The sequence below is a fragment of the Hyperoodon ampullatus genome, assembly GCF_949752795.1.
Source record: "Hyperoodon ampullatus genome assembly, chromosome: 5".
Lineage (NCBI taxonomy): Eukaryota > Metazoa > Chordata > Mammalia > Artiodactyla > Ziphiidae > Hyperoodon > Hyperoodon ampullatus.
The window spans coordinates 1417656-1444675 of NC_136918.1; the positions used below are offsets into that span (position 1 = coordinate 1417656).

The following is a 27020-nucleotide window of genomic DNA, read 5'->3' on the forward strand; positions in this document are numbered from 1 at the left end:
CTCATACCTGTGTCTGGCAGCTCAGTCTTTCGGCGGGAGTGCGGTGTCCAAGAGAACTACAACTACCATCAGGCCCTTCGGGATCCCGGCCTCCGAAGGAGGAAATATAACTTAGGAACTACCACTCCCGTGATGCTCCGCTTCGGACGCCTGCGCAGAGCCGAGGGCCACGTTGCTTTTGCGGTGCCGGGAAGCAAGATCCCAGCCATGGCTTCCGCGGACTCCCGGCGGATGGGGAATGGCGACAGTGTCGGAGGCGCCTTCCAGCTCTACCTGGACTCCTTGCGGCAGGAACTGCGGCAGAGGGACCCGACGCTGCTGTCAGTCGTGGTGGCGCTCGTCGCGGTGCTGCTGACGCTGGGTAAAGAGGCGGCCGGTAGATATGGCGGGTGCAGGGCTGGCGGGGATCCGAGCTTGGACTGGGCTTGTGCAGACCGCGGACGCGAAACGGACATGGCACCGGGGGGGCATCTAGAGAGGGGGACTCACCCCTTATACCAACCTGCCCTCCTGCCTGAAGCAGCAGGAGCAGCGCAGCGTTACTAGCCCCTGTTCTGCCTGAGCGCGCGGTTCTCTCCCTTCCATTGCTCTTGCTACGAAGACTCAGATGGTCGTCGCTCCAAGTTTGAGCATCCTATGTTTGCGAGCTGGGCGCTGGGGATGCAAAGCTAATGAGCAAGATTGCGCTTGAGGAGTACGCCGTCGGCGTACGGGGTGCAGATGCAGAAAAGTTGACAGTTGTTAGTGGCAGGCACTCAGCGGAGTCCCTAAAACAATAATGATTATAATGGTGGTAATAACAATGGAGGTAAGCTCCAGGTGAATGAAGTGTTCTGTGTAGACTTAATTTCCCACAGCCCAGCCGTACATGCGTATTGTTGATAATCAAGGCATAATTTTGGTTGTTTTTCTCTATTCCACAGTGTTCTGGAAGTTCATCCGGAGCAGAAGGAGCAGTCAAAGAGCTGTTCTTCTTGTTGGCCTTTGTGACTCCGGGAAAACATTACTTTTTGTCAGAGTAAATGCTTTGATTTACACCTCTCTTAAACTTGATAGGAAATTTTAGGGCACCCCATTATTCCTGTGAGGTGTACTTTGGAAAAGAAGCTGTGCTGACAAATTGGGGAGTTAATTCTTGAATCACTTGGTAGGACGAAAAGACTCTTGAAAAACTCTTAAACTGGAATCTCTTGACCATTTCTATTCTCCTGTACTTGCCAGATACTGACATTTAACCCTTATCCCATTTAAGGGTTTTATATACTAACTACTTTCATGTCATGGCTAAGGATGCCAGAACAGCTGAAGAGAGAGAGGGCGGTAATCTGTATACAGTGTATAATTCTTCTGAGACTTTGTCAGAGAAACGTTTTTAAAGGGTGATTCTTCTTCTGCCTGTTGGCTACTTAGGCTTCTTTGCACTAATATTTATTTTGAGTAGTATTTTTAAATGTTTGGTTTTTGCTACAGAGAGTAGCAGAGGTTTTCTTCTGATTACTCTTCTTTTTGAGAGTATAAATTATTTCCCTTCCACTTTGATGATTGTACATGTTGATGGAAGGTCAGTAAATTTGGGCACTAACCACTTGAAACTATTATTTGAAAATAATAGTTATCCCCCTCCTCTCGTTAAGGAGAGGGGAATGAAGTTTGCAATTAATAAGATTTTTCTACAAGCAAAGAAAGAAAAAAAAAACTAATATGGTCCTTTTCAGCTATTGCAAGCAACATTCGTTTATTTGACCTTACACCTAGGAGAGTTAGAGCAAAGTTACTTTCTTTAGGTTTGCTATTTATATGTTTACTCTGATCTCCCCCATGTTGTGTTCTGTTTTGTTTTGTTTTACAGTTGTTAACAGGCCTTTACAGAGACACTCAGACTTCCATCACTGACAGCTCTGCTGTCTACAGAGTCAACAATAACAGGGTAAGAGGTTCCTAGAATGTGGGGAGTCTGACAGTTTTACTTTGGTGTGTCAGGAAAAGACATTTCTAGGATAAATTAGTCTGAGGGCATAGGTACGTTCATAGCTTATTTTTATGGATAAATATTGTGCATGTGACAAATTCTTGTTTTGACCACCCAAGCAGTAGACTTAATCATGCCCTCCCCTACTTTGTTGTACCTTATGCACACTGATTATTATCAGTTTTTGTTTCTGTGTCTTAATTCCAACTTTACCGTGAGTTCTTAAGAGCGAGCATTAAGCCTTTTTCTTTAGTACATGTATATGGGACAAAAATTCAAGAGGTTAAAAAGGATATTTGGTGAAAAGTAATTTTGCCTTTCCTATCCCTTCTTACAAGTCTTCTCCTTGGAGATAGTAACTTGCCATTTTCCTGTATAGCCTTCCAGATGGTCTATGCTATACAAACATATCTGTATATCTTTACTTTTTTCTTTTTTAACACTGTATTCTCCCCCCTCCCATTTGTTTTAGTTTTTAATTTAACAATATAATGGATACAGCTTGGATTTGTTTTCATTTTTTCTTCCTCATTTGCATACATAGTACTACTAGGTTGATTTATGACCTGTATAGTATTCCATTATGTGGCTATACCATACAATATTTTTTTTCCTTTCTTAAAGCCTTTACTTTTGAGACATGACAGAAGAATCTTCCAGGTACACATGGAAAAGTAGTACATGATCACAGTTGAATGTGAAGACAGTATAATCAGAAAGCTTTTACTCCTGTCAACTAATGTTGAATTTTTATTTAATAAGAGCCCTATTAACAGACATTTAGTTTTTTGGTTGTTACAATCTTGCTTTTACAAACAGTGTTGCAGTGGATATCTTATGGAGTATACATGAGTATATTTTAAAAAAACACCAATAAGGAATCGTGAGAAGGACTTTTTATGTACCTGTATGGCCCCAGAATGTAGATAGTGACTGCCAAGCCAATTATAATGTTTAATAAGTATTTAGTGAGTGAGTGGAAGGGAGGTGGGTGGGTGACTGGTTGGAGGCGTTAGATGTATAGATGGATGAATTATAATGGTGATTTTAGAGACTTTTTCTCCTTCTCCTTGGGTCCTCCCCACCCCTGCCCTGCCCTTTTCTGGTACCTCCAGTATTAAACATTGTAAGCAAAGATAAAGAGACATCCTTTTAAATGTCTTAGAGGTATTTTTTTCTTTTTTCAATAATGACACTGTTTCTGACTCAGACCTTTTTAAACTCCCAAGGATTCAGATTTTGAAATTTCAGATTTGGGAGATCTTTAATTCTTGGGGCACTTGTACTAGATATTTTAAGTGGGGTATTCCAGGGTATGCTTTAGACCTGTACTTTCCAACAGAGTAGCCACTGATCGTGTGTGACTGTTGAGCACCTGAAATGTGACCAGTCCAAATCGAGGGCTGCTATAAGTATAAAATCAGATCTAGAAGACTTGGGATGAAAAAAAGAATGTAAAATATCAATTTCTTGAATTTTTCTTATATGTTAAAAAGCTAATTTAGGTATATTGGGTTGTGTAATACATATTTTTAAAATTTTACATATTTCTTTTTACTTTTTTAATATAGCTATCAGAAAACTTTACATTACAAATAAGACTTGCATGTTTCTACTGAATATGAATATGTAAAACATCCCTCCCTTCTTTTTTACTTCTTTTCCCACCCTCTTTATGTTTTAGATTTAGTCTCTCAAAATAGTAATGTATTTAGTACTGTACCTTATGGATTGTTTATAGTATGTGTTGTGGTGCTGATTATGAAATGTGATAGGGGGTCCCAACCTGAAGTCCCTACACTACCAGTATAAAAATAGAAAAAAGGCTAATATACTTTGTGCATTACCTATAAAAGATTAAACAGACTAAGTGACAGGTCACAGTGTATCCAGCTGTAATTATGTCAAATCTGTGCATAATGCTGACTCCCTCCTGCTGAATAGTGGTTGAGGCTGGCTGTGGAGAAGGTAGAACATATGAGAAATGATCCATGGGTCTGATAAATGTACCAAGGCTATACCCAAGAGTCTTAGGATTGAACATAGCCACATCTGCATTGAACCCGAGCTCAAGAATGAAGTCCTGGCATGAATAGCATGTAAGCGGGCACTTAATCAGTCTGCTCCGTAGCAGCACAATCCCGCCCTGTTCAGTGATTGTCACCTGGATCAAGAATTGACAAAAAATATTGACAGAGTTGGAACAAATAAATGGTGTATCTAGTGGACATATATTTTAAAATTAGATTGCAGTAGAAATATAAAAGAATGTTTTGTTTTCATAAAGGTTGGGGATCCCTGCAGTGGTAACATGTTATATGATAAAATGTAGGTTCTTATATTATTTAGTTTGTGAATATTTATTACTGTTTTTCGCATGTTTTTGCTTTTATTCATACTGGCATTTTTCCCAGCCTCAGGTGGACTTTCCTGCCTTTCCCATACAGGGTCAGGTTTCTCACGTACCCTCAGAACATTGATCAAAGTTGTAATTTTACATTTACATGTAATTTTACATTGTGTTGACCTTTCTGATTGTATTATATAAACTCTATTACGGCAGGACAATCTCCAGAGCCTTCACTCCATGGTTTATAAATAGAGGATGCTCTGTGAACATTTGTTTGATTCATTAATCAGTTACAGTGACCTTTTTTGATTCATTAATTGGGTACCATTCTGATACCTGTGATCTGATATGAAAGATTTATGTTGTAAATGTGAATCTGGACTGAAACATTAATATTATTGCTGGCATCCTTAGGGCACTAGCCTGATCTTGATTGACCTCCCTGGCTATGAGAGCTTGAGACTTCAGTTCTTAGAGCGGTTTAAGGCTTCAGCCAGGTAAGTAGGAAGTGGGAAGGGCTTGTCTGAAATCTGTATATCAAGGCCAGCCATGTTGTTTGCTCTCATGGTATTCTGGAGGCAGCCTGGTATCCTGGAGTGGAAAGAGCATGGACCCTGGGGTCAGCATTTCTGGGTTGCAAGCCCACCTTCACTTGGATTATATGAGGTAATATTTGAAAATATTTCTCAGAGTGTTCAGGAAGTGTTTACCCTTATTATGATGTCAGTAAATTTTTCATTTACTCTGAGGACAAATTTAATAATGTGTAGAACTATTAAAATCTGAAAAAGGAATTTTAAACCTAGGTGACATCTGAGAAGATATTAAAATCCAACATTATGTATTTCTATCCTTAAATTATCTAAAATTGACGCCTGAAAAGTACAGAAGAATATTTTCATATTTCTTTTAGTATTGTCCTAGTATTACTGACTCTTATTTCCTAAATTTCTTGTGCTTCAGCTTAAGATGCTTTATATTTGTATAGTCTCTAACACTGGTAGGAACACATTTCATTTATTTTAAGACACATTTTAATAGCTATGAAATTGGAATGCCACTTATAGTTAATGGTGTCATAGTTTAATTGGCAGTATTTTCTTTCTTAGTTGAACCTGAAATAATATGTGTTTTAATTGATGGAATCCGGGTTGATGGAATGAGGTAGTTGTTTCTTTCCTTATTTTTGAAGGTATCTTGTTTTGTATTTTGTTGTTGCTTCTTGGCCCACAAGGTGGTGGTGATGAGCAATCTGTCATAGTTGAGACTGTTACTTGATTTAAAAAAAAAAAAAAAAAGGGCTTCCCTGGTGGCACAGTGGTTGAGAGTCCGCCTGCCGATGCAGGGGACATGGGTTCGTGCCCCGGTCCGGGAAGATCCCACATGCTGCGGAGCGGCTGGGCCCGTGAGCCATGGCCGCTGAGCCTGCACGTCTGGAGCCTGTGCTCCACAACGGGAGAGGCCACAACAGTGAGAGGCCCGTGTACTGCAAAAAAAAAAAAAAAAAAAAATTTTTTTTAGAGAGTTTTAGGTTCACAGCAAAATTGAACAGAAGGTACAGAGATTTCCCATATAACCCTGCCCCTACACATGTCTAACCTCCCCTATTATCAGCATCCTTCACCCCAGTGGTTCATTTGTTACAATTGATGTACCTAAATTGACACATCATAATCGCTCAGTCTGTATTTTACATTAAGATTCACTCTTGGTGTTGTACATTCTAGGAATCTGAAGAAATGTACAATGATATGTATTCACCATGATAGTATCTTAGAGAGTAGTTTCACTGCCCTAAAAATTCTCTGCTCTGCCAGTTCATCCTCCTCTCCCCTAACCCCTCACAACCACTCATCTTTTTATTGTCTCCGTAGTTTTGCCTTTTTCACAATTTCATATGGTTGGAAACATAGAGTATGTAGCCTTTTCATGTTGGCTTCTTTCACTTAGTAGTATGCATTTAAGTTTCTTCCATGTGTTTTCATTGTCTGATAGCTTATTTCTTTGTAGTGCTGAATAATATGCTATTATCTAGATGTACCACAGTTTATCCATTTACCTGTTGGAGGACATCTCGGTTGCCTCCAAATTTTGGCAGTTCTGAATAAAGCTGGGTTTTGTGTACACATAAGTTTTGGGGCAAATATCAAGGACCACAATAGCAGAATCATATAGTAAGAGTATGTTTAGTTTTGTGAGAAATTGCCAAACTCTCTTCCAAAGTGGCTGTACCATTTTGCATTCCCACCAGCAATGAATGAGAGTTCCAGTCGCTCTGCATCCTGACCAGCATTTAGTGTTGTCAGTGTTCTGGGTTTTGCCATTCTAATGGGTATGTAGTGGTATCTAATTGTTGTTTTAATTTGCATTTCCCTGATGACATATGATGTGGAGCATCTTTTTATATTTGCTATTTATAAGTTATTTAAATCTTGTTTGATGAGGTGTCTGTAAAGATCTATGACCCATTTTTTCATTAGATTGTTTGTTTTCTTACCGTTGAGTTTCAAGGGTTCTTTTATATATTTTGGGTAACAGTCCTTATCAGATATATCTTTTGCAGATATTTTCTCCCAGTCTGTGGCTTGTTTTCTCATTCTCTTGATGTTGATTTTTGCAGAGCAGAAATTTTTATCTTTACTGAAGTCCAGTTTACCATGGATTGTATTGTATCTAAAAAGTCATTGTCAAACCCAAGATCATCTAGGTTTTCTCCAGTGTTATCATCTAGGAGTTTTGTAGTTTTGGTTTACGTTTAGGTGTATGATCCATTTTAAGTTAATTTTTGTGAAAGGTGTAAGTTCTGTATCTAGATTCTTTTTTTTGCATGTGGATGTCTAGCTGTTCCAGCACTATTTGTTGAAAAGACTATCTTTGCTTCATTTGTTGCCTTTGCTCCTCCATCAGAGATCCCTTGACTGTATATATGAGGGTCTCTTTCCGGGCTCTGTTCTATTGATCTATTATCTCACCAGTACTATGCTGTCTTTGTTACTATAGTTTCATAGTAAGTTGGTAACATCAGTTCTCCATCTTTGTTCTTCTTCAGTACTGTGTTGACTATTCTGGGTCTTTTGCCTCTCTGTATAAACTTCAGAATCAGTTTGTCAGTATCCACAAATAAGTTGCTAAAATTTTGATTGGGATTGCATTGAGTCTGTAAATCAAGTTGGGAAAAACTGACATCTTCACTCTATTTAGTCTTCCTATCCATGAACGTGGAATATCTCTCCATTTTTCTAGTTCTACTTCAATTTTGTTGATCAGAGTTTCATAGTTTTCCTCATATAGATCTCGTATGATTTGTACCTAAGTTTCATATTGTGGGATGCTAATGTAAATGGTATTGTGTTTTTAATATCAAATTCCATTTGTTCATTCCTGATATTTGGGTAAGCAATTCACTTGTGTATCAACCTTGTATCCTCCAACTCTGCTATAATCACTTATTAGTTCCTGAGCTTTTTGGTTGATTTTTTCAGATCGTCTACAGTCATTTCATGTGCGAATACAGACATTTTTATTTCTTCCTTCCTAATCTATATACCTTTTATTTCCTTTTGTTGTTCTAATGCATTAGCTTGAAATTACAGTACGATGTTGCAAAAGCAATGGTGAGATGGGACATCCTTGCTGTGTTCCTGGTTTTAGCAGGAAATCTTTGATTTTTTTCACCATTAAGTATGATGTTAGATGATAATTTTTGTAGATATTCTTTATCAAGTTGAGGAAGTTCCCCTTTATTCTTAGTTTACTAGGAGTTTTTATCATGAATGGTTGTTTGATTTTGTCAAATGCTTTTTTGGATCTATTGATACAATTGTGTGATTTTTCTTTTTTAGTTTATACATCAATGAAATGATTATGTTAATTGATGTTTGAACGTTGAACCAGCCTTTCATACCACTTGGTTGTTGTGATATTGTGATTTATAATGAGAAATGCATATTTGGTCTTCATCCCTGTTTCTGGCACAGAGCTCATAAAACCCGTAGAATTTCCTAAGTGATGAGAGTGATAAAGGTGTCTTTTGTTATATTTTTGTGGTGAGTTTTGGAAAGCACCTAAGGATGGGGGCTGGGTGCCAGGAGAACCAACCATATGATTAGAGAGTTGGAACTTTTCATTCCCATCCAGGGAAGGGAGAGGAGAGAGGCTGGAGGTTGAATCAATCACCAGCGGTCAGTTGTTCGGTCAATCACGCCTATATAATTATGCCTCCATAAAACCCCAAAAGGATGAGGTTCATAGGGCTTCCAGGTTGGGGAACCAGAATGCTTCCACATGCCACCCTGCAGGGCCCAAACTCCACGGGGACAGAAGCTCCTTCGTTCAGGATCTCACCATATGTATCCCTTCATCTGGCTGTTGATTCATATCCTTTAATATCTTTTGCAGTAAACTGATAATTTAGTGAGTTAAATGAGTTTCCTGAGTTCTTTGAGCTGCTCTCACAAATTTATTGAATCCAAGAAGGAGGGGTCATGGGAACCTCCGATTTATAGCCAGTCAGTCAGAAGTACAGTTAACAACCTGGACTTCTGACTGGTGTCTGAGGTCCCCGCTACCAAATTAATCAAACCGAAGGAAGGAGTTGTGAGACCTTCGAGTCTGTAGCCTGTTGGTCAGAAGCACAGGTAACAATCTGGGCTTGTAATTGGCATCTGAAGTGGAGGGCAGTCTTGGGGCACTGAGCCCTTAACCTGTGAAATCTGATGCTATCTCCAAGTAGATAGCATCAGAATTGAGTTGAATTGTAGGGCACCCAGCTGGTGTCAGGAGCATTGCTTTGTGGTGGGGGAACCCCCATCCCCCACATTGGAATTGGGTCCAGAACCATTCATGGTGTATAATTCTTTTCATGCATTGTTGGATTCGATTTGCCAATATTTTCTTGAGGATTTTTACATCTGTGTTCATGAGATATTTATCTGTAGTTCTCTTGTAATGTATTGGTTCGTGTTTTAAAGTAATGCTGGCCTCATAGAGTGAATAAGAAAATATTCCCTCTGTTTCTATTTTTTGAAAGAAATTATAGAGAATTTGTATATTTTCTTCCTTAAATTTTTTTAAATTGAATATTTTTGACATATAACATTGTATAAATGTCCTTAAACATTTGATAGAATTCACCAGTGATCCCACCTTTGCCTAGAGCTCTCTGTTTTGGAAGGTTTTTAATTATTGATTCAGTTTCTTTAATAGATACAGGGCTACTCAGATTGTCCGTTTCTTAGGTTAGTTTTGGCAGATTGCGTCTTTCAAGGAATTGGACCATTTCATCTAGGTTATTACATTTTTGGGCATAGAGTTATTTATAGTATCCCTTGATTGTCCTTTTAATGTCCATGAATCTGTAGTGATATCCCCTTTCATTTCTGATATTTGTAATTTGTGTCCTCTCTTTTTCTTAGTTAGACTGGCTAGAAGTTTATAAATTTTATTGATCTTTTCATAGAACCAGTTTTTGGTGTTGTTGATGTTCTCCATTGATTTCCTATTTTCTATTTCATTGATTTCTGCTCTTTCATTATTTCTTGTGTTTACTTTAGATTTAAATTACTCTGATTTTTCTAGCTTCCTAAGGTGGAAGCTTAGATGATTGATTTTAGGTCTTTCTTCTTTTCTAATAAATGCATTCAATGCTATAAACTTCACAGGGTATAGAATTCTAGGTTTTGAGGATTCTTCTCTCAACACCTTAAATATTTCACTTGACTCTCTTCTTGCGTGCATGATGTCTGAGAAGTTGGATATAATTCTTATATTGCTCCTCTATAAGTAAGGTCTTTTTCCTTCTGGCTTATTGTGGGATTTTTTCTTTATCTTTGATTTTCTGTAGTTTAAAAATGATATGGCTAGGTATAGTTCTTTTAGCATTAATCCTGCTTGGTGTTTTCTGAGCTTCATGTGGTTTCTGTGGATCTGTGTTTGGTGTCTGACATTAATTTGGGGAAATTTTCAGTCATTATTGTTTAAATATTTCTTCTTTTCTCTCTTTCCTCTCCTTCTGGAATTCCCATTACATATATGTTACACCTTTTGTAGTTGTCCCACAGTTCTCAGATATTCTGTTATGTTTTTTTAAGTCTTTGTTCTCTTTGCTTTTCAGTTTTGGAGGCTTCTATTGAGATATCTCAAGCCAGAGATTCTTTCCTTCAGTCATATCTAGTCTACTAATAATTCCATCAAAGGCTTTCTCCATTTCTGTTAGGTTATTTTTGATCTGTAGCTTTCTTTTTAGTTATTTCTTAGAACTTCCATCTCTCTCCTTACATTGCCCATCTGTTTTTGCATGTTGTCTACTTTATCTTTTAGAGCCCTTAGCACCACAGTCACAGTTGTTTTAAATTCTTGGTCTGATCATTCCAACATCTCTTCCATATCTGAGTCTAGTTCTGTTGCTTGCCCCTTCTCTTCAAACTCTTTTTTACTTTTTAGTATGTCTTGTAATTTTTTCTTGATAGCCAGACACAATATACTGGGTAAGAACTGCCCTTAGTAATGTGGTGAAGTGTGAGGGGAAGGGAAGTGTCCTGTGATTAGGTTTCAGTCTTAGTGAACCTGTGTCTCTGGACTGTGAGCTCCATACTTGATTCTCAACTGATTCCTCACTAGGTTGTATTTTTCTGTATATATGTGTTGTTCTCTCCAATTTGGTGGGGAGTGATTTGCTGTATAACCTCACTTCTCTGATGAATCTAAGTGCTGTTGATTTTTCAGTCTGGTTAGCTTTTTACTTGTTAGAATGCAGTGGTGACTTCCAGCTTCTTTCATGCTGGACTGAAAACTGGGAGTTGTGCGATTTTATTTTTTTATTCCCCAAACAATTGATACAAATCTAGAACTGGCAAATTTTGCTATAATTGGGTTTTAATTTCTAATTAAAAATTTTTTTTCCATTTTCAATTATAAATTTTTTACAATTCACAGTGTAATTACTCTTTGATCCAAGTATTTTGGGTAGCTAAAATGTTCAAAGTATGTAAGATACTAATGAACTCAAATCATAATCACAATAAATGCAAATTCAAAAGACATTTACTACAGTGCACCCTTGAACAGCACGGGTTTGAACTGTGTGGGTCCGCTTATAGGAGGAATTTTTTCATTTAATATGTACTGCACAATCTGTGGTTGGTTGAATCCGGCAATGCCAAACCTCAGATGCAGAGGGCGGACCATGAAGTTATACGCAGATTTTTGACTGGAGGGTCAGGCCTCTAATCCCCACATTGTTCAAGGGTCAACTTATAGTATATTGATCTGAGACTTCTAGTTTTTTAATCCTACCTGTTTTGGTTAATCAAGTTTCCCTAATCTCATTTTTCCCCCTCTGCTGGTTTGAAAGTTTGCTGTTTTTTCTTTTTTCATTGTTATCTTCTACTCTTTTTTTTTTAAAACTTGGATTACTTACAAAAGTTTAAAATCAATAATATTAGTTTTCTTTCACTGGAACTTAAAATACCTTACTTTGATCTTCCTCACATCTTCCTTTCATTTTATTTCTCTTTCTTCTTTTTTAACACCCAACAGGTACTAATATTTTTCTCCATCATTCAGTGATCACCTAGAATTACCAGGATGTTTATGGATTTCTTTTTTCTCTATCGCTTCTTGCCTCTTACTCTTCCCTTTTGATTCAGTTTTCTTTCACGTATATCTTTTGGATATGTTTCCAGAAATGGTGAATAAGAGATAAAAGTTTCTCATCTTTTGTTCATTTGAAACTTTTTTCATTGGCCTTCATTTTTGAATAACTATTTTAGCCGAGTATAAAATCCTGGGTGGCAGTTATTTCTGTTTTCACATTGAAGGCATTACGCCTGACTTCAGGTATCTGTTGTTGTAGATGAGAAAGCAGTGCTCAATCTAACTGTCATTTCATGATACAGAATCTATGTTTTTTAAATCCTGTATTCAGGGGTAGATTATCCTTCTGTTTAGGGGTGATTTAGCTTTATCATGGTTGGGATTTAAGTGTACTATTTCAGTTGAAAGATTTGTATCTTCAGTTCTGGAAAATTCTCAGCAATATCTTTTTAGGTAGTTCTGTTTCCAAATTCTCACTTTCACCTCCTGGAACTCTTATTAACATCACCGAACCTTATCATTTCTGCTCTTCTTGTCTGTTCTCTGTCATATCTTCCAAGTCTTTTTACCTTGCGTATAGTTGATATTTTTGTCTTTATTTTGTAGTTTATTATACCCTTTTCAGCTGTAGTATTCTCTGCTTAACTTTTCCATTGGGTTGTTACTAATTTTGTTCTTTACTTGTAAAAATATATCTTTCAAAATCAGCCTTTCTTTTAGTACTATCTTTATTCTTTTATTATGGTGTCTAGTATTCTTTTAAATAATTTAAAATATTTTACTGATTGCTTTATTATTTTTAGTTTTGAGTGCTGATTAATCTGTCTTTGTGGTTCTCCCTCATAATGGCTTATTTACTGTGCTTTGTAATTTTGATCCAGTTACCCTGTTCAAGGGGGTTAAATTTTGCTGTTGATGTTGTGGTTGCTGTTTTTTTTTAATTGCTTTAGGTTATGAAAGCCTCTCTCCAGAAGGGGTTCATATTTCCTTCTGTTGGGGGCCATAGGAGTTCATTGAGTCTGGCCCAATTTTTATATATCTTCCTGCTTGGGGATCTTACACCATGAGATAGTGTAAGTTCATACCCTGCTTCTGTGTGTGGCACAGGAGGCCTGGTGATTCAATTCTTCTTGGGTTATTTTCCCACACCGCTGTCTGTTAGACTGCTTTTAAGTACTAGGCTTTGCACAGAGTGTTCAGTTCCAGCTTTCCAACTCCATGTTGGCTGTTGCACATCTCCTGGGCTTTCAAACCCTTGTTCCTAAAGCCTATTATCTGCTGTTTCCCTGGACTGCTTTGCTTTAGCTTTGATATCTCTTTATTTCTGGCACATGAGGATTCTCACTGTTGCTGCCTTAGGTTGGGCCCTACCTGGTCACTCTGCTTCTAGTTTGATTATCCTCTTAGTTGTATCTGTCTTTCATTTAGGCACTAATATTCTTTGTAAGACAGAAAAGCATAAACTCTTTAGGCCAATGTGTCGCACCCCTTTGCCATCTGACCTGGTTTTCCTTCATTTCCCCACCTACCTGCATATTAGCTTACCTTGAGTTCTCCAAGGTATGTTGTTCCACCACTTTGTGCCCTGCACATACTACTTTCCAGACAGTCTTTGCCACAGTAGTATTTTGTCTGGCTAAAATTCATTCAACTATTACTTCCTCCTTTAAGTCTTCCTGACCTGGTTTCATGTAAATTATCTTCCTCTTTGTTTCTATTATAGCAGGTACAAGGTTTGTCCTAGTGTTTTATCACATGGTTTTGTATATGACAATTTCCTGGACTTGAGGGGAGGCATCATTTTCTATTGTCTTTTTAGATACAGTCATTGATACATAGTAGCACTAAGTAGTTCTCTTTGTGTTGTATGATTACTTGTGCAGACACCTGTATGTGAGTTTGTTTTGTTTTATTCATTAGGATTGAATTGGGCAAAATTAAGGATATCATTTTTCAATATAATGCTGCACTGTTGCGTGCTCACATGGCAGTTTTTCTTTTTTTCCCCCTCCAGGGCTATTGTGTTTGTTGTGGATAGTGCAGCCTTCCAGCGAGAGGTGAAAGATGTGGCAGAGTTTCTGTATCAAGTCCTCCTTGACAGTATTGGTCTGAAGAACACACCGTCATTCTTAATCGCTTGCAATAAGCAAGGTACTATCATGTTTTCTGGCAATAATAGTTGAGAATTTTCTGGGATTGTTACTAAGAATTAATACAGTTATCTACAATTGTTATTACTGAGGATGAGAGACAATTGCTAATGAACTATAAATTAAGGATTTTAAATCTTAAAATTTATTTATACTCCAGCATTTTCATTAGTCTCCCTTACCAGGCTGTTCTAAGGAGCGACAAAGGAGTGATTATTATCATTTATTCTTTGATACAGTGTTTTATTTTTAATCGTACAACATTTTAATTTACTAAGTTAAGTTCATCAGTTCGACAGTATGTCATATCAGATACACAGTTGAGGAAGGACAGGATGGAGTCTCTCCTTTTAAACAAGTTTGCCATCTAGCACATTTCATCAAGGAGAGTTTGCAGAAGTGTTTTCCTTTAACCTCATAAGAATGAAAAACATTTTAGTCTCAGCCAGTAAAACTAGGCTTCAGTTTTATTACCTTTAAAATCAGATTAGGAGTGATGTCAGCATCATGAGGTGTGAGACACCTTCTTTGTCTCTCCCCTTCATTCTACAACTAGTAAAACATCTAAAACTCAACAAAGGTTCCTCTGCCCAACACACTAGGATGCTGGAGAGATCCACAAGTCTACTTCTGAAGGTGGGTGGACTGGAACACATAGAGGAGGTAGAACTGGGGGAACAGTGGAAGAATGTCTGCAGTCTTAGCCTCTGGCCACAGTGGCTGAGCCTGAAGCCCCAGAGAACCCTGTAGCAACAGGGAAGACAGCACACATGGCTCCAGCCTCCTGGCTGTAGTAGCTCCTTTGGCCACGGGGAACCCCACAGCAGCAGCGGTGGTGGAGCCTGTGACCCCAGTCCCCTGGCTCACGGCAGTGCTGCACGCAAACCCGACAAGCCCAGATGTGGCGAAGGTGCCCATGACTCTGTCTCCTTCACTTTTCCCCACATCTCCCTCCAGCAGCAGAGCTCAAGCAGTGACAGTGAGGGTACCAGTGACACATCTGGCAGAGGTAGTAGAGGGTGGAAAGTGCCAATTCTCAAATATAGTCAGAGGCAGCTCAGGTAAGAAAAGTCAAAAACCTGTGCTATAGCAAGATAAAAGAAAGGCCTCTATTTTCCAACTTGTTGAACTGTAAGAATCAAGGAGAAAAAAAAAGCTTTATCTACATAAGAAAGGTATTTGCTACTTCAAATGCACTGGCAGAGGAACAGTTCATCAAGTATCATGTAAAACCACAGTACACAGTGTAACAAAAAGAAAACGACAGTTCTCCAGCAGCCAAACTTAAGTCATGGAAGATTGTAATCTAACTGATAGAGAATTCAAAATAGCTGTTATGAAGAAACTAAACAAGCTACAAAAGAACTCAGGAGGGCAATTCAGTGAGCTCAGGAATAAAATTAATGAACAGAAGAAATACTTTACCAAAGATATTAAAAGTCTAAAAGAGAACCAAACAGAAATTCTGGAGCTGAAGATGTCAATAAATGAGATGAAGAATGCATCAGAAAGCACTGGAAATAGAGCAGACCATATGGAAGAGAGAATTAGTGAGCTTGAAGATAGAGATCTAGAAATGATTCAAGTAGGAGTGGCGAGAGAACTAAGATTTTTTTTAAAATAAAATTTTATGAGAACTATCCAGCTTCATTATCCTTCATAAAGATAATGGTTATCCCAGAGGAAGAAGAGAGGGAGAAGGGAGCAGAGAGTTTATTTAAAGAAATAATAGCTGAGAATTCCACAAACCCAGGGAAGGAACTGGATATACAAGTCCATAAAGCTAAGAGAACATTTAATTATCTCAATGCTAAAAGACGTTCTCCAGGACACATTATGTTAAAATTGTCAGAATTCAATGATAAAGAATTTTAAAGGCATCCGGAGGAAAAAAGACAGTAGCCTACAAAGGAACCCCTATTAAGCTATCAGCAGATTTCTCAGCAGAAACTGTATAGACCAGGAGAGGATGGGATAGCCTACTCACAATATTATAAGACAAAAACTCTGCCAAGAATCCTTCCAGCAAACTTATCCTTGAGATACAAAGGAGAAATAAAGACTTTCCCAGACAAAAGCTGAGGGAGTTCATTACCAGTAGACCTGCCTTACAAGAAATCTTGGAAGGAGCTCTCCTACCTGAAACGAAGAAACAAAAGTACACAATACTTTGAGTAAGGTGATAAATAGATAGAATCAGGAAATTGCAACTTTACATCAGAATAGGTTGTTAAACAATTATAAAGGTTAAAGGGGAAAAAGCAGTAAAAATAATTATAGCTACTGCAGTTTGGTAATGAACTCACAATATAAAAAGGGATAATTTGAGATGACAAAAATGTAAAAGGGGAAGAGGAAAAGAACAGAACCCATATAATGGCAAATGAAGATAAGATCCTATCAGCAGAAAAAGGACTATTTTATCTATGAGGTGTCTTACACAAACCTGATGGTAACCACAAAATGTAAGTCTAGAGCAGAGACATGAAACTAGGAGGAAACTAGTAAACCACCAACTAAGATGTCAGGCAGAAACAATGGAGATATAGAGCAACCAGAAAACAAAAGATAAAATGGCAGTACTAGTCCTCATTTATCAGTAATCACCCTAAATATAAGTGGATTGAATTCACCAATCAAAAGACACAGAGTGGCTGGATGTATTAAAAAACAAACCAACTATGTCCTGCCTCCCAGAGACTCAGCTCTAAAGACAAACATAGGCTCAAAGTGAAGGGATGGAAAATGATACTCCAAGCAGATGGCAGCCAAAAGAAAGCAGATGAAGCCATCTCAGATCAGATCAAATAGGCTTCAAGCCAAACGAGAACAAGATGGACTTATATAATGATAAAGGGGACAATCCATCAAGAAGATGTAACATTTATTAATATATAAGCATCTAACATAGGAGCATTAAAACATGAAAGGAATTATTAACAGACATAAATGAAGAAATTGACAGCAATAATAGTAGGGGAGTTTAACATCCCACTTACATCAGTGAATTGATTATCTAGACAGAACGTTAACAAGGAACCATTGGCCTTAAATGAAGCATTACATCAGGTGGAATATATACACACACACACACACACACACATGTACATACATACATACATATGTACATATATATAAATAAAACATTCCATCCCAAAGCAGCAGAATACACATTCTTCTCAGGCGCACATGGAACATTCTCAAGGATAGACCATATGCTGGGACACAAAACAAGTTTCAATAAATGTAAGACAGAAATCATATCGAGCATCTTTTCCTACCACAAAGATTTGAAACTAGAAATCAACTACAAAAAGAAAGCTGAAAAAATCACAAATATGTGGAGACTAAACAACATCCTACTGAACAACTATTAGGTCAATGAGGAGGAAAGGTGGAAATAAAAATACCTGAAGATAAATGAAAATATGGCATACCAGATCAATAGGATGCATCAAAAGCAGTACAAGTTTATAGCAATACTTGCCTACCTCAAGAAACAAGAAAAATCTCCAACAGTCCTTACACCCTAAAGGAACTAGAAAAAGAACAAACTAAGCCCAAAGTCAGTAGAAGGAAGGAAATACTAAAAGCCAGCAGAAATAAATGAAATAGAGACTAAAAAGATAGTAGAAAAGATCAATGAAACTAAGAGCTTGTTCTTTGAAAAGATAAACAAAATTGACAAACTTTAGCTAGACTAAGAAAAAAAGAGAGGAGGCTCATATAAATAAAATCAGAAATGAAAGAGGAGAAATTACAACATATCTCACAGAAATACAGAGGGTTATAAGAGAATACTGTGAATAACTACACCAACAAATTGGACAGCCTAGAAGAAATGAATACATTCTTAACAATCAAACAACCTTCCAAGACTGAATCTTGAAGAAATAGAAAATCTGAATAGACTGATAACTAGGAAGAAGATTAAAACAGTAATCAAAAGCCTTCCAAAAAAAACAAAAGTCCAGGACCAGACAGCTTCACTAGTAAATTCTACCAAATGTTCAAAGAAGATTTAATACCCATTCTTCTTAAACTCTTCCAAAAAAGTTGAAGAGGAGGGAACACTTCCTAACTCATTTTATGAGGTCAACATTACCCTGATATCAAAGCCAGACAAGGATAACACAAAAAAAGAAAATTACAAGCCAGTATCTCTGATAAACATAGATGCAGAAATCTTCAACAAAATATTAGCAAACCAAATAGAACAATACATTAAAAGGATCATACACTGTGATCAAGGGGGATTTGTTTCAGGGTTGCAAGGATGATTAAACATCTGCAAGTCAATTAACATGATAAAACATTTTAAAAGTCATGATCATCTCAATAAATGAAGAAAAAGCATTTGACAGAATTCAACATCCACTTAGGATAAAGACAATACAATGGGTATCGAAAGAATGTACCTCAGCATAATAAAGGCTATGCCCACATGTCAAACCCACAGCTGACATCATACTCAACTGTGAAAAACTGAAAGCTATCCCTCTAAGATCAGGAACAAGACAAGGATGCCCACTCTTGCCACTCTCATTCAACATAGCTAAAGACTCCACCAAAAACCTATTAGAAATAATAAATGAATACAGTAAAGTTGCAGGGTGCAAAATCAATATACAAAAATCTGTTGTGTTTCTGTACACCAACAACAAACAGAGAAATTAAGAAAACGGTCCCATTTAAAATTGCAGCAAAAACAATAAAATACCCAGGAACAAATTTAACCAAGGATGGGAATTCCCTGGCGGTCCAGTGGTTAGGACTCCACACTTTCACTGCTGAGGGTGCAGGTTCAATCCCTGGTCAGGGAACTAAGATCCCACAATACATTAAAAACTATAAAACATTGTTGAGAGAATTGGAAGACACAAAGAAATGGCAAGATATTTCATGCTCGTAGACTGTAAGAATTAACATTGTTAAAATGTCTATTTTACCTAAAGCAATCTGCAGATTCATTGCAGCAATCCCTGTCAAAATCCTAATGCCATTTTTTGCAGAAATGGAACAAAAATTCCTTACATATTACTACAAAGCTATAGTAGTCAAAACAGCATGGTATTTGGCAGAAAAAAAACAGACATACAGGTCAATGGAACAGAATTGAGAGCCCAGAAATAAACATATAGACGATTAATTTACAACAAAGGCACAAAGAACATACAATGGAGACAGAACAGTGTCTTCAGTAAATGGTGTTGGGAAAACTGTACAGCCACGTGCAAAAGAATGAAAGTAGACTATTTTCTTATACCATACACAAAAATCAACTCAAAAGTGGATTAAAGGATTGAACAGGAGACCTGAAACCATAAAACTCCTAGAAGAACACAGGGAGTTCGGACTGTGACGTGGGATTTAGCAATATGTTTTTGGAGCTGCCTCCTCAGGTAAGGCAAACAAAAGCAAAAATAAACAGGTGGTACTATATCAAGCTAAAAAGCTCTGCACAGGAAAGGAAACCATCAACAAAATGAAAAGACATCCTACTGACTGGGAGAAGATATTGTCAAATCATATTATCTGATAAGGGGTTAATATCCAAAATATATAAAGAACCCATACAACTCAACAACAACAAAAAACCTGATTTAAAAATGGGCAGATAACCTGAATAGATGTTTTTCCAGAAAAGATATACAAATGGTCAGCAGGCACATATGAAGATATTCATCACTAGTGAAGATGAACATCATTAATTATTAGGGAAATGCCAGTCAAAGCCACAATTAGACATTACCTCACAACTGTTAGAGTGACTGTTGTCAAAAAGAGAAGAAATAACATGTGCGGGTAATGATGTGGAGAAAATGGAACACTTGTGCACTGTTGATGGGGATGTAAACGCAGCCACTGTGGGAAACAGTAAGGATAGTCCTCAAAAAATTAAGAATAGAACTGCCATGGGATCCAGCTATTCCACTTCTGGGTATTTATCCAAAGATAATGGAAACACTTACTCAGAAAGATATTTGCACCCACTACTGTATGGTGATGGATGGAAACTAAATTTTTGGTAGTAAGCAAGGTGTAGTGTATACACAAATTGAATCATAATGTTGTACACATGAAGCATGTTATAAACCAATGTTACCTGAATAATAAAATAATCTCTCTTTTCTAGAAAACTAAAAATAAGATAGACTAGTCGATCTTTAGTCCTCTTTCAGACCTAATATTCTCATTCTGTGAAAAGCTCAATGCATTTCTCCAAGGTGAGCTAGTAGTAACCCTATCAGTCACCTATCGGGAATCAGTCTTAGGGTCATTACCCGACCTCTTTATTTCTTCTATATTTATTTGGCTTCTGCTGGTGCCAAACCAGTGCTTTTTTATTACCAAAGTGCACTTGATGCCATAACATACCATCTTAGTATCAGCTGGAAATGTTCTTCGTTTAGGTTTATATGACAGGTAGGGTATTTCTATTGGAGTGAAGGGTCTTGCTAAAATCACAAAGCTGGTAGCTTCTCTTCTTATTACATTGGCTGGACTTATGTATACAGTATATGTGTTGATTTCAAGTGTCTGTAAGATGTGGAAAACTTCTGTGAAAGAGCTTCTCAATTTTAGGGTCACCAGCTTAATTGTAAGCATTATTGTAATATAAATATTCGTGCAAATATAAAGCTTACTTTGATAATGGAACTACTAGTGATAAAAAGCTCTTTAAGCGGGCTTCCCTGGTGGCACAGTGGATAAGAATCTGCCTGCCAATGCAGGGGACACAGGTTTGATCCCTGGTTCGGGAAGATCCCACATGCCACGGAGCAACAAAGCCCATGTGCCGCAACTACTGAGCCTGCACTCTAGAGCTTGCAAGCCACAACTACTGAGCCTCTGTGCCACAACTACTGAAGCCCACGACCTAGAGCCCGTGCTCTGCAACAAGAGAAGCCACCGCAATTAGAAGCCCACACCCTGCAACAAAGAGTAGCCCCCACTCGCCGCAGCTAGAGAAAGCCCGTGTGCAGCAACAAAAACCCAACACAGCCAAAAATAAATAAATAAAATAAGAATAAAAATAAATTTTAAAAAAAAGATCTTTAAAAAAATGGTGGGGTTGTAGGGAGGGATAAATTGGGAGTTTGGGATTGACATATACTCATTACTATATTTAAAATAGATAACCAGCAAGGACCTACTGTATAGCACAGGGAACTCTGCTCAATATTCTGTAATAACCTAGATGGGAAAAGAATTTGAAAAAGAATAGATATATGTATATGTGTAACTGGATCACTTTGCTGTACACCTGAAACTAACACAACATTGTAAGTCAACTATAATCCAATGTAACATAAAAAAATTTTTTTAATGGTGGGGCAAGGAAACTTACTGGTTTAAATAGGAATTTTCCATATGTGCAAGAAGTCTTGGGAAAAGACCCCTTCTGCTTTAAACAACAGCAATGTCTTTATTTCTTTACAGACATTACAATGGCAAAATCAGCAAAGTTAATTCAGCAGCAGCTTGAAAAAGAAATGTAAGTAAGAATAAGTCCTGTTGGTTAACTGTATCTCTTAACACTTAGGAAATATGTATATATTGCTTAAGGTCTTTGGTTTTGTATGGTTATCACAATTAGCCTGAAGATTGGTGTGAAATATACTTGTTAAATAATTGACAACAGAATTAATGGAACTGTAAAAAGTATTAATGGGATGTTTATAGGTATTTAAAGTTTTCGTGGAAAGAAAATCTCAGGTTTATTGAGACTACAGCTCAATTTGTTTTCCCACTGTTTCTAGACCTAGTTTATAGTAGATATGAAAGGATTTAAAAACTAAATTTGAAAGCCATAGAAATTTTTGTTGACAGAACAAGAAGGGAACTCTTCAGAAGAATATAAAAATCTATGATACTATCTTGTAGTGTGTTTTTTCTTTTCAAGCTATGTGGCGATATCATTTAGCTTGATTTTAGTGTTTAAAAATTTGTGAATTGGGGCTTCCCTGGTGGCGCAGTGGTTGGGGGTCCGCCTGCCGATGCGGGGGGCGCGGGTTCATGCCCCGGTTCAGGAGGGTCCCGCGTGCCGCGGAGCGCCTGGGCCCGTGAGCCATGGCCGCTGAGCCTGTGCGTCCGGAGCCTGTGCTCCGCAACGGGAGAGGCCACAACAGTGAGAGGCCTGCGTACCGCAAAAAATAAAATAAAATAAAATAATAATATGAACCCTGAAGCCTGATCTTCAAAGTCTAAGAATGCAGCCTGCAAAATAAATAAATAAATAATGTTTTTAAAAAAAAAATTGTGAATTGAGCTATAAGCTTTTGAATTTTAAGGAATCTAGCATATCTCTGTGTTCTACTGATTTGTAAGAGTTAGCTAACAGGTTGCTTACATAGGAGATACAATCAACATTATAATAGAGCAAGTTATGTTTTCTTATGCTGTTATGTAAGGAGATATATATATATATATATATATATATATTTTTTTTTTTTTTTTTTTTTTTTTTTTTTTTTGCGGTATGCAGGCCTCTCACTGTTGTGGCCTCTCCCGTTGCGGAGCACAGGCTCCGGACGCGCAGGCTCAGCAGCCATGGCTTACGGGCCCAGCCGCTCCGCGGCATGTGGGATCTTCCCGGACCGGGGCACAAACCCATGTCCCCTGCATCAGCAGACAGACTCTCAACCACTGTGCCACCAGGGAAGCCCTGTAAGGATATTTTTAATAAAAGAATCTGATGAGGAAATATTGTACAAACTCAACTTTTAGTAAATTTTTTTCCCATTATCATTTACATTCTCCTTTGCTCATTTAATAAGCACCTATAATTTGTCTAAATATGCCATGACCTGCTCTAGGATGTGGCTATAAGAAGTGTGATGTTGTTCCTGTACTCAGGAGCTTAGAGTCTAGTAGAATATGGTTTGCTTCAGGTGTTGACAAACTCCCGTTGAGGGTCTGCCAACAAAGAGTAGTTTCCCATTTTTATAGGACAGGCAAGAAAAGAAGAAAAGTAGAAAAATATGTGGCAGAGACTAAATATCACCCACAAGCCCAAAATATCTAATTTATGGCTCTTTACAGAAAAATTTTACCAGCCCTGGTCTGTCATTTTCTGTGGCTTGTTGGTTTTTTTTTTTCAATTGAGAATGATATATTCAATCCCATGTGCTTTAAACTTTTTAATGTATAATAGAAGAAAAGTTAGCCATTCAATTAGATTTATCAAATACATCATGCCTTCAAATTGAATATCAAAAGAAAATTTTAACCCCTTTATTGAGGTATAATTGATATGTAAAAAGCTGTGCATATTTGATGTATACAACTCAATTTGGGGATAAGCATACACCTGTGAAACCATCATCACCATCCAGGCCATAAAAATATCCATTACTTCCCAGAGTTTCTTCCTACATACTTTATTATTTGTGTGTGTATGTATTTCATGAGAACACTTAACATAAGATCTACCCTATTAGCAAATTTTAAGTGTACAGTGAATACTATGCTATATAGTAGATCTCTAGCACTTACTTATTTGCGTAACTGAAACTTTATACCCTTTGACCATCATCTCTCCATTTCCCCCTGCCCCCCACCTTGGTGACCACCATTCTACTCTTTGCTTCCATGTGTTTGACTGTTTTAGATTCCACATATAAGTGTGATTAATCATAATGGTAGTTGTCTTACTCTATGTTATTTCACTTAGCATAATGTTCTCTAGGTCCATCCATGTTGTCGCAAATGGCAGGAATTTCTTCTGCAGGGCTAAATAATATTCCATTATATATATGTTCCACATTTTCTTTATCTGTTCATCCTTCGATGGACATTTAGGTTGCTTCCATATATTGGCTATTGTTAATAATGCTGCAGTGAACATGGAAGGCATATACCTCTCCGAGATCCTGATTTCAATTCCTTCAGATAACTGTCCAGAAGTGGAATTGCTGATTCATATGGTAGTGGTTCTATTTGTAATTTTTTGAGGAATCTCAGTGCTGTTTTCTATAATAGCTGTACCAATTTACATACCCACCAACAATGTACCAAGGTTCCCTTTTCTCCATATCTTTACCAACACTTATCTTTTTTTTTCTAATGTTAGTAATTCTGTCAGGTGTGAAGTGACATCTCATTGTGGTTTTGATTTGCATTTCCCTGATGAATAGTGATGTTTAGCATCTTTTCATGTACTTGTTGACTATTCATATGTCCTCTATGTCTGTTCAGGTCCTTTGCCCATTTTTTAAATTGGATTATTTGGGTTTTTTGTTACTGGGTTGTATGTTTTTGGACAGATCCAAAAACATATTGCTAAATACCATACTTTGGATATTAACCCTTATCAGATATATGGTTTGCAAATATTTTCCCCCATTCCATAGGTTATCTTTTCATTTTGTTGATTCTTTCCTTTGCTGTGCACAAGCTTTTTAGTTTGATACAATCACACTTGTTTATGTTTGCTTTGTTGTTTGATTTTGGTCTCATATCTTAAAACTAATTTCCACAACACCAATGTCAGTGAGCATTTTCTTCTTGGATTTTTATGGCTTCAAGTCTTATATTTAAGTCTTTAATCCATTTTGAGTTGATTTTGTGTATCGTATAACATACACAGTTTCATTCTTTTGCACGTAGATATCCAGTTTTCCCAGCACCGTTTATTGAAGAGACTATCCTTTTCCTATAGTATACTCTTGTCATCCTTGTTGAAGATTAGTTGACTGTATATGCATGGGTTTGTGCTGGGCTCTCTATTCTATTCCATTGATCTATATGTCTTTTTATAGTACCATATTGTTTTGATTACTATAGGTTTGCAATATAATTTGAAATCTGGAAATGTGATGCCTCCAGATTTATTGTTCTTACTCAAGATTACTTTGAGTATTATAGTTCTTTTGTGGTTCCATATGAATGCTACCATTGTTTCTTCTCTTTCTGTGAAAAATTCCATTGGAATATTGATTGAGATTCCATTAAATTTATAGATGGAGATTTTTTTGTTTGCATCGGGTCTAAGTTGCGGCACATGGGATCTTTGTTGCGGCATGTGGGATCTTTTGTTGCAGCCTGCGGGCTTCTCTCTAGTTGTGGCGCGCAGGCTCCAGAGAGTAGTTTGGGGAGAGTGGGCTCTGTAGTTTGTGGCACGTGGGCTTAGTAGTTGTGGTGTGCGGGCTTAGTTGCCCCGTGGCATGTGGGATCTTAGTTCCCTGACCAGAGATTGAACCCACATCCCCTGCATTGGAAGGCGGATTCTTAACCACTGGACCACCAGGGAAGTCCCCTATAGATGGACATTTTAACAATGTAAATTATTCCAATATATGAACAAGGGGTATTTTTCCATTTATTTGTGTCTTCAGTTTCTTTCATCACTGTTTTATAGCTTTCAGTGTACAGATCTCTCACCTACTTTGTTAAATTTATGCGTAAGTATTTTATTGTTTTTGATGCTATTATAAATGGAATTGTTTTGTTAATTTCTTTTCCTGATAGTTCATTAGTACTGCATAGAAACAGAACTTGTTTTTGTGTGTTGATTTTGTATCCTGCAATTTTACTGAGTCTATTATTTCTGGGTTTTGTGGGGGTCTTTTATGGTTTACTATATTTAAGATCAAGTGATCTGAAATCAGAGATAATTTTACTTCTTCCTTTCTGATTTTGATGCCTTTTGTTTCTTTTTTTGCCTAATTGCTCTGTCTAGGACTTCCAGTACTATGTTGAATAGAAGTGGCAAGAGTAGGCATCCTTATCTTGTTCCTGATCTTACAGGAAAAGCTTTTAACTTTCACCATTGAGTATGATATTATCTGCGGGCTTGTCATATATGGCACTTGTTATTTTGAGGTACATACCTTCTGTAACTATTTTGTTGAGTTCTTATCACGAAAGGATGTTGAATTTTGTCATATGCCTTTTCTGAATCTATTGAGATGATCATAAGATTTTTATCCTTCATCCTGTTAATGTGATGTATCCCATTTATTTATTTAGGTTCTCTGATGTTGGGTGCATATATATATGTATATATACACAATTATTTTATCCTCTTGATGAATTGGCCCCTTTATTATATGATAACCTTCTTTGTGTCTTGTGACAATTTTTGACTTAAGTCTATTTTGTTGCTATTTACGTATTCAGCCCTACCCTCTTTTGTTTATCATTTGTATAGAGTATGTTTTTCTGTCCCTTTACTTTGAACCTTAACTCGAGAGTGCATCTCTTGGAGATAGCATGTAGTTCAAGCTTGTTTTTTTATCCATTCATCCACTCTGTTTTGATTGGTAATTTAAACCATTTACATTTAAAGTAATTATTGATAGGTAAGAACTTACTCTGTTTTGTTGATTGTTTTCTGACTGTTTCATAGTTCCTTTGTCTCCTCTCTTCCTCTGTAATTTGATGATTTCTTTTGTATTGTTATGCTTTGACTTTTTTCTCTTTATTTTGTGTGTCTACTACAGGTATTTTCTTTGTGACTGTCATGGCTTATATAAAACATCTTATAATACTGACAGTCTAATTTAAGCTGATAACAACTTTGACTGTATACAAAAATTTGTATACATTAACTTCTCTTTCCCCCACATTTTATGTTACTCATGTCACGATTTACATCTTTTTATATTGTGTATCCATTAATAAATTATTGTAGTCATAGTTATTTTTATTACTTTTGTCATTAGCTTTTATGCTAGAGTTAAAAATGATTTATGTATCACAATTACAATACTAGAGTATTCTAAATTTTAGTATATTCTTACTGTTACAGTGAGTTTTATACTTTCATATGTTTTCATGTTCTTGATTAGTTTTACTTCACCTTGAAGAACTCCCTTTAGCATTTCTTATAAGGCAGGACTAGTAGTGATGAACTGCAGCTTTTGTGTGTTTGGGAAAGCTTTTGTCTCTCCTTCATATCTGAAGGACAGTTTTGCTGGGTATAGTATTCTTGGATAGCAATTTTTTTCTTTCA

General features: G+C 37.1%; 1 protein-coding gene across 1 annotated transcript in view; it reads left to right on the forward strand.

Moving 5' to 3' along the window:
- Positions 1-207: 207 nt before the first annotated feature.
- Positions 208-27020, forward strand: part of SRPRB (SRP receptor subunit beta) — a gene marked incomplete at its 5' end in the record, with an annotated part of 32179 nt that continues 5366 nt past the window's right edge. The window contains 6 exons of the mRNA XM_079705085.1: positions 208-361; positions 924-1018; positions 1850-1927; positions 4734-4816; positions 13927-14063; positions 21506-21560. Of these exons, the coding sequence (XP_079561211.1) occupies positions 208-361; positions 924-1018; positions 1850-1927; positions 4734-4816; positions 13927-14063; positions 21506-21560 (602 nt within the window). The remainder of the gene's footprint in view (positions 362-923; positions 1019-1849; positions 1928-4733; positions 4817-13926; positions 14064-21505; positions 21561-27020) is intronic.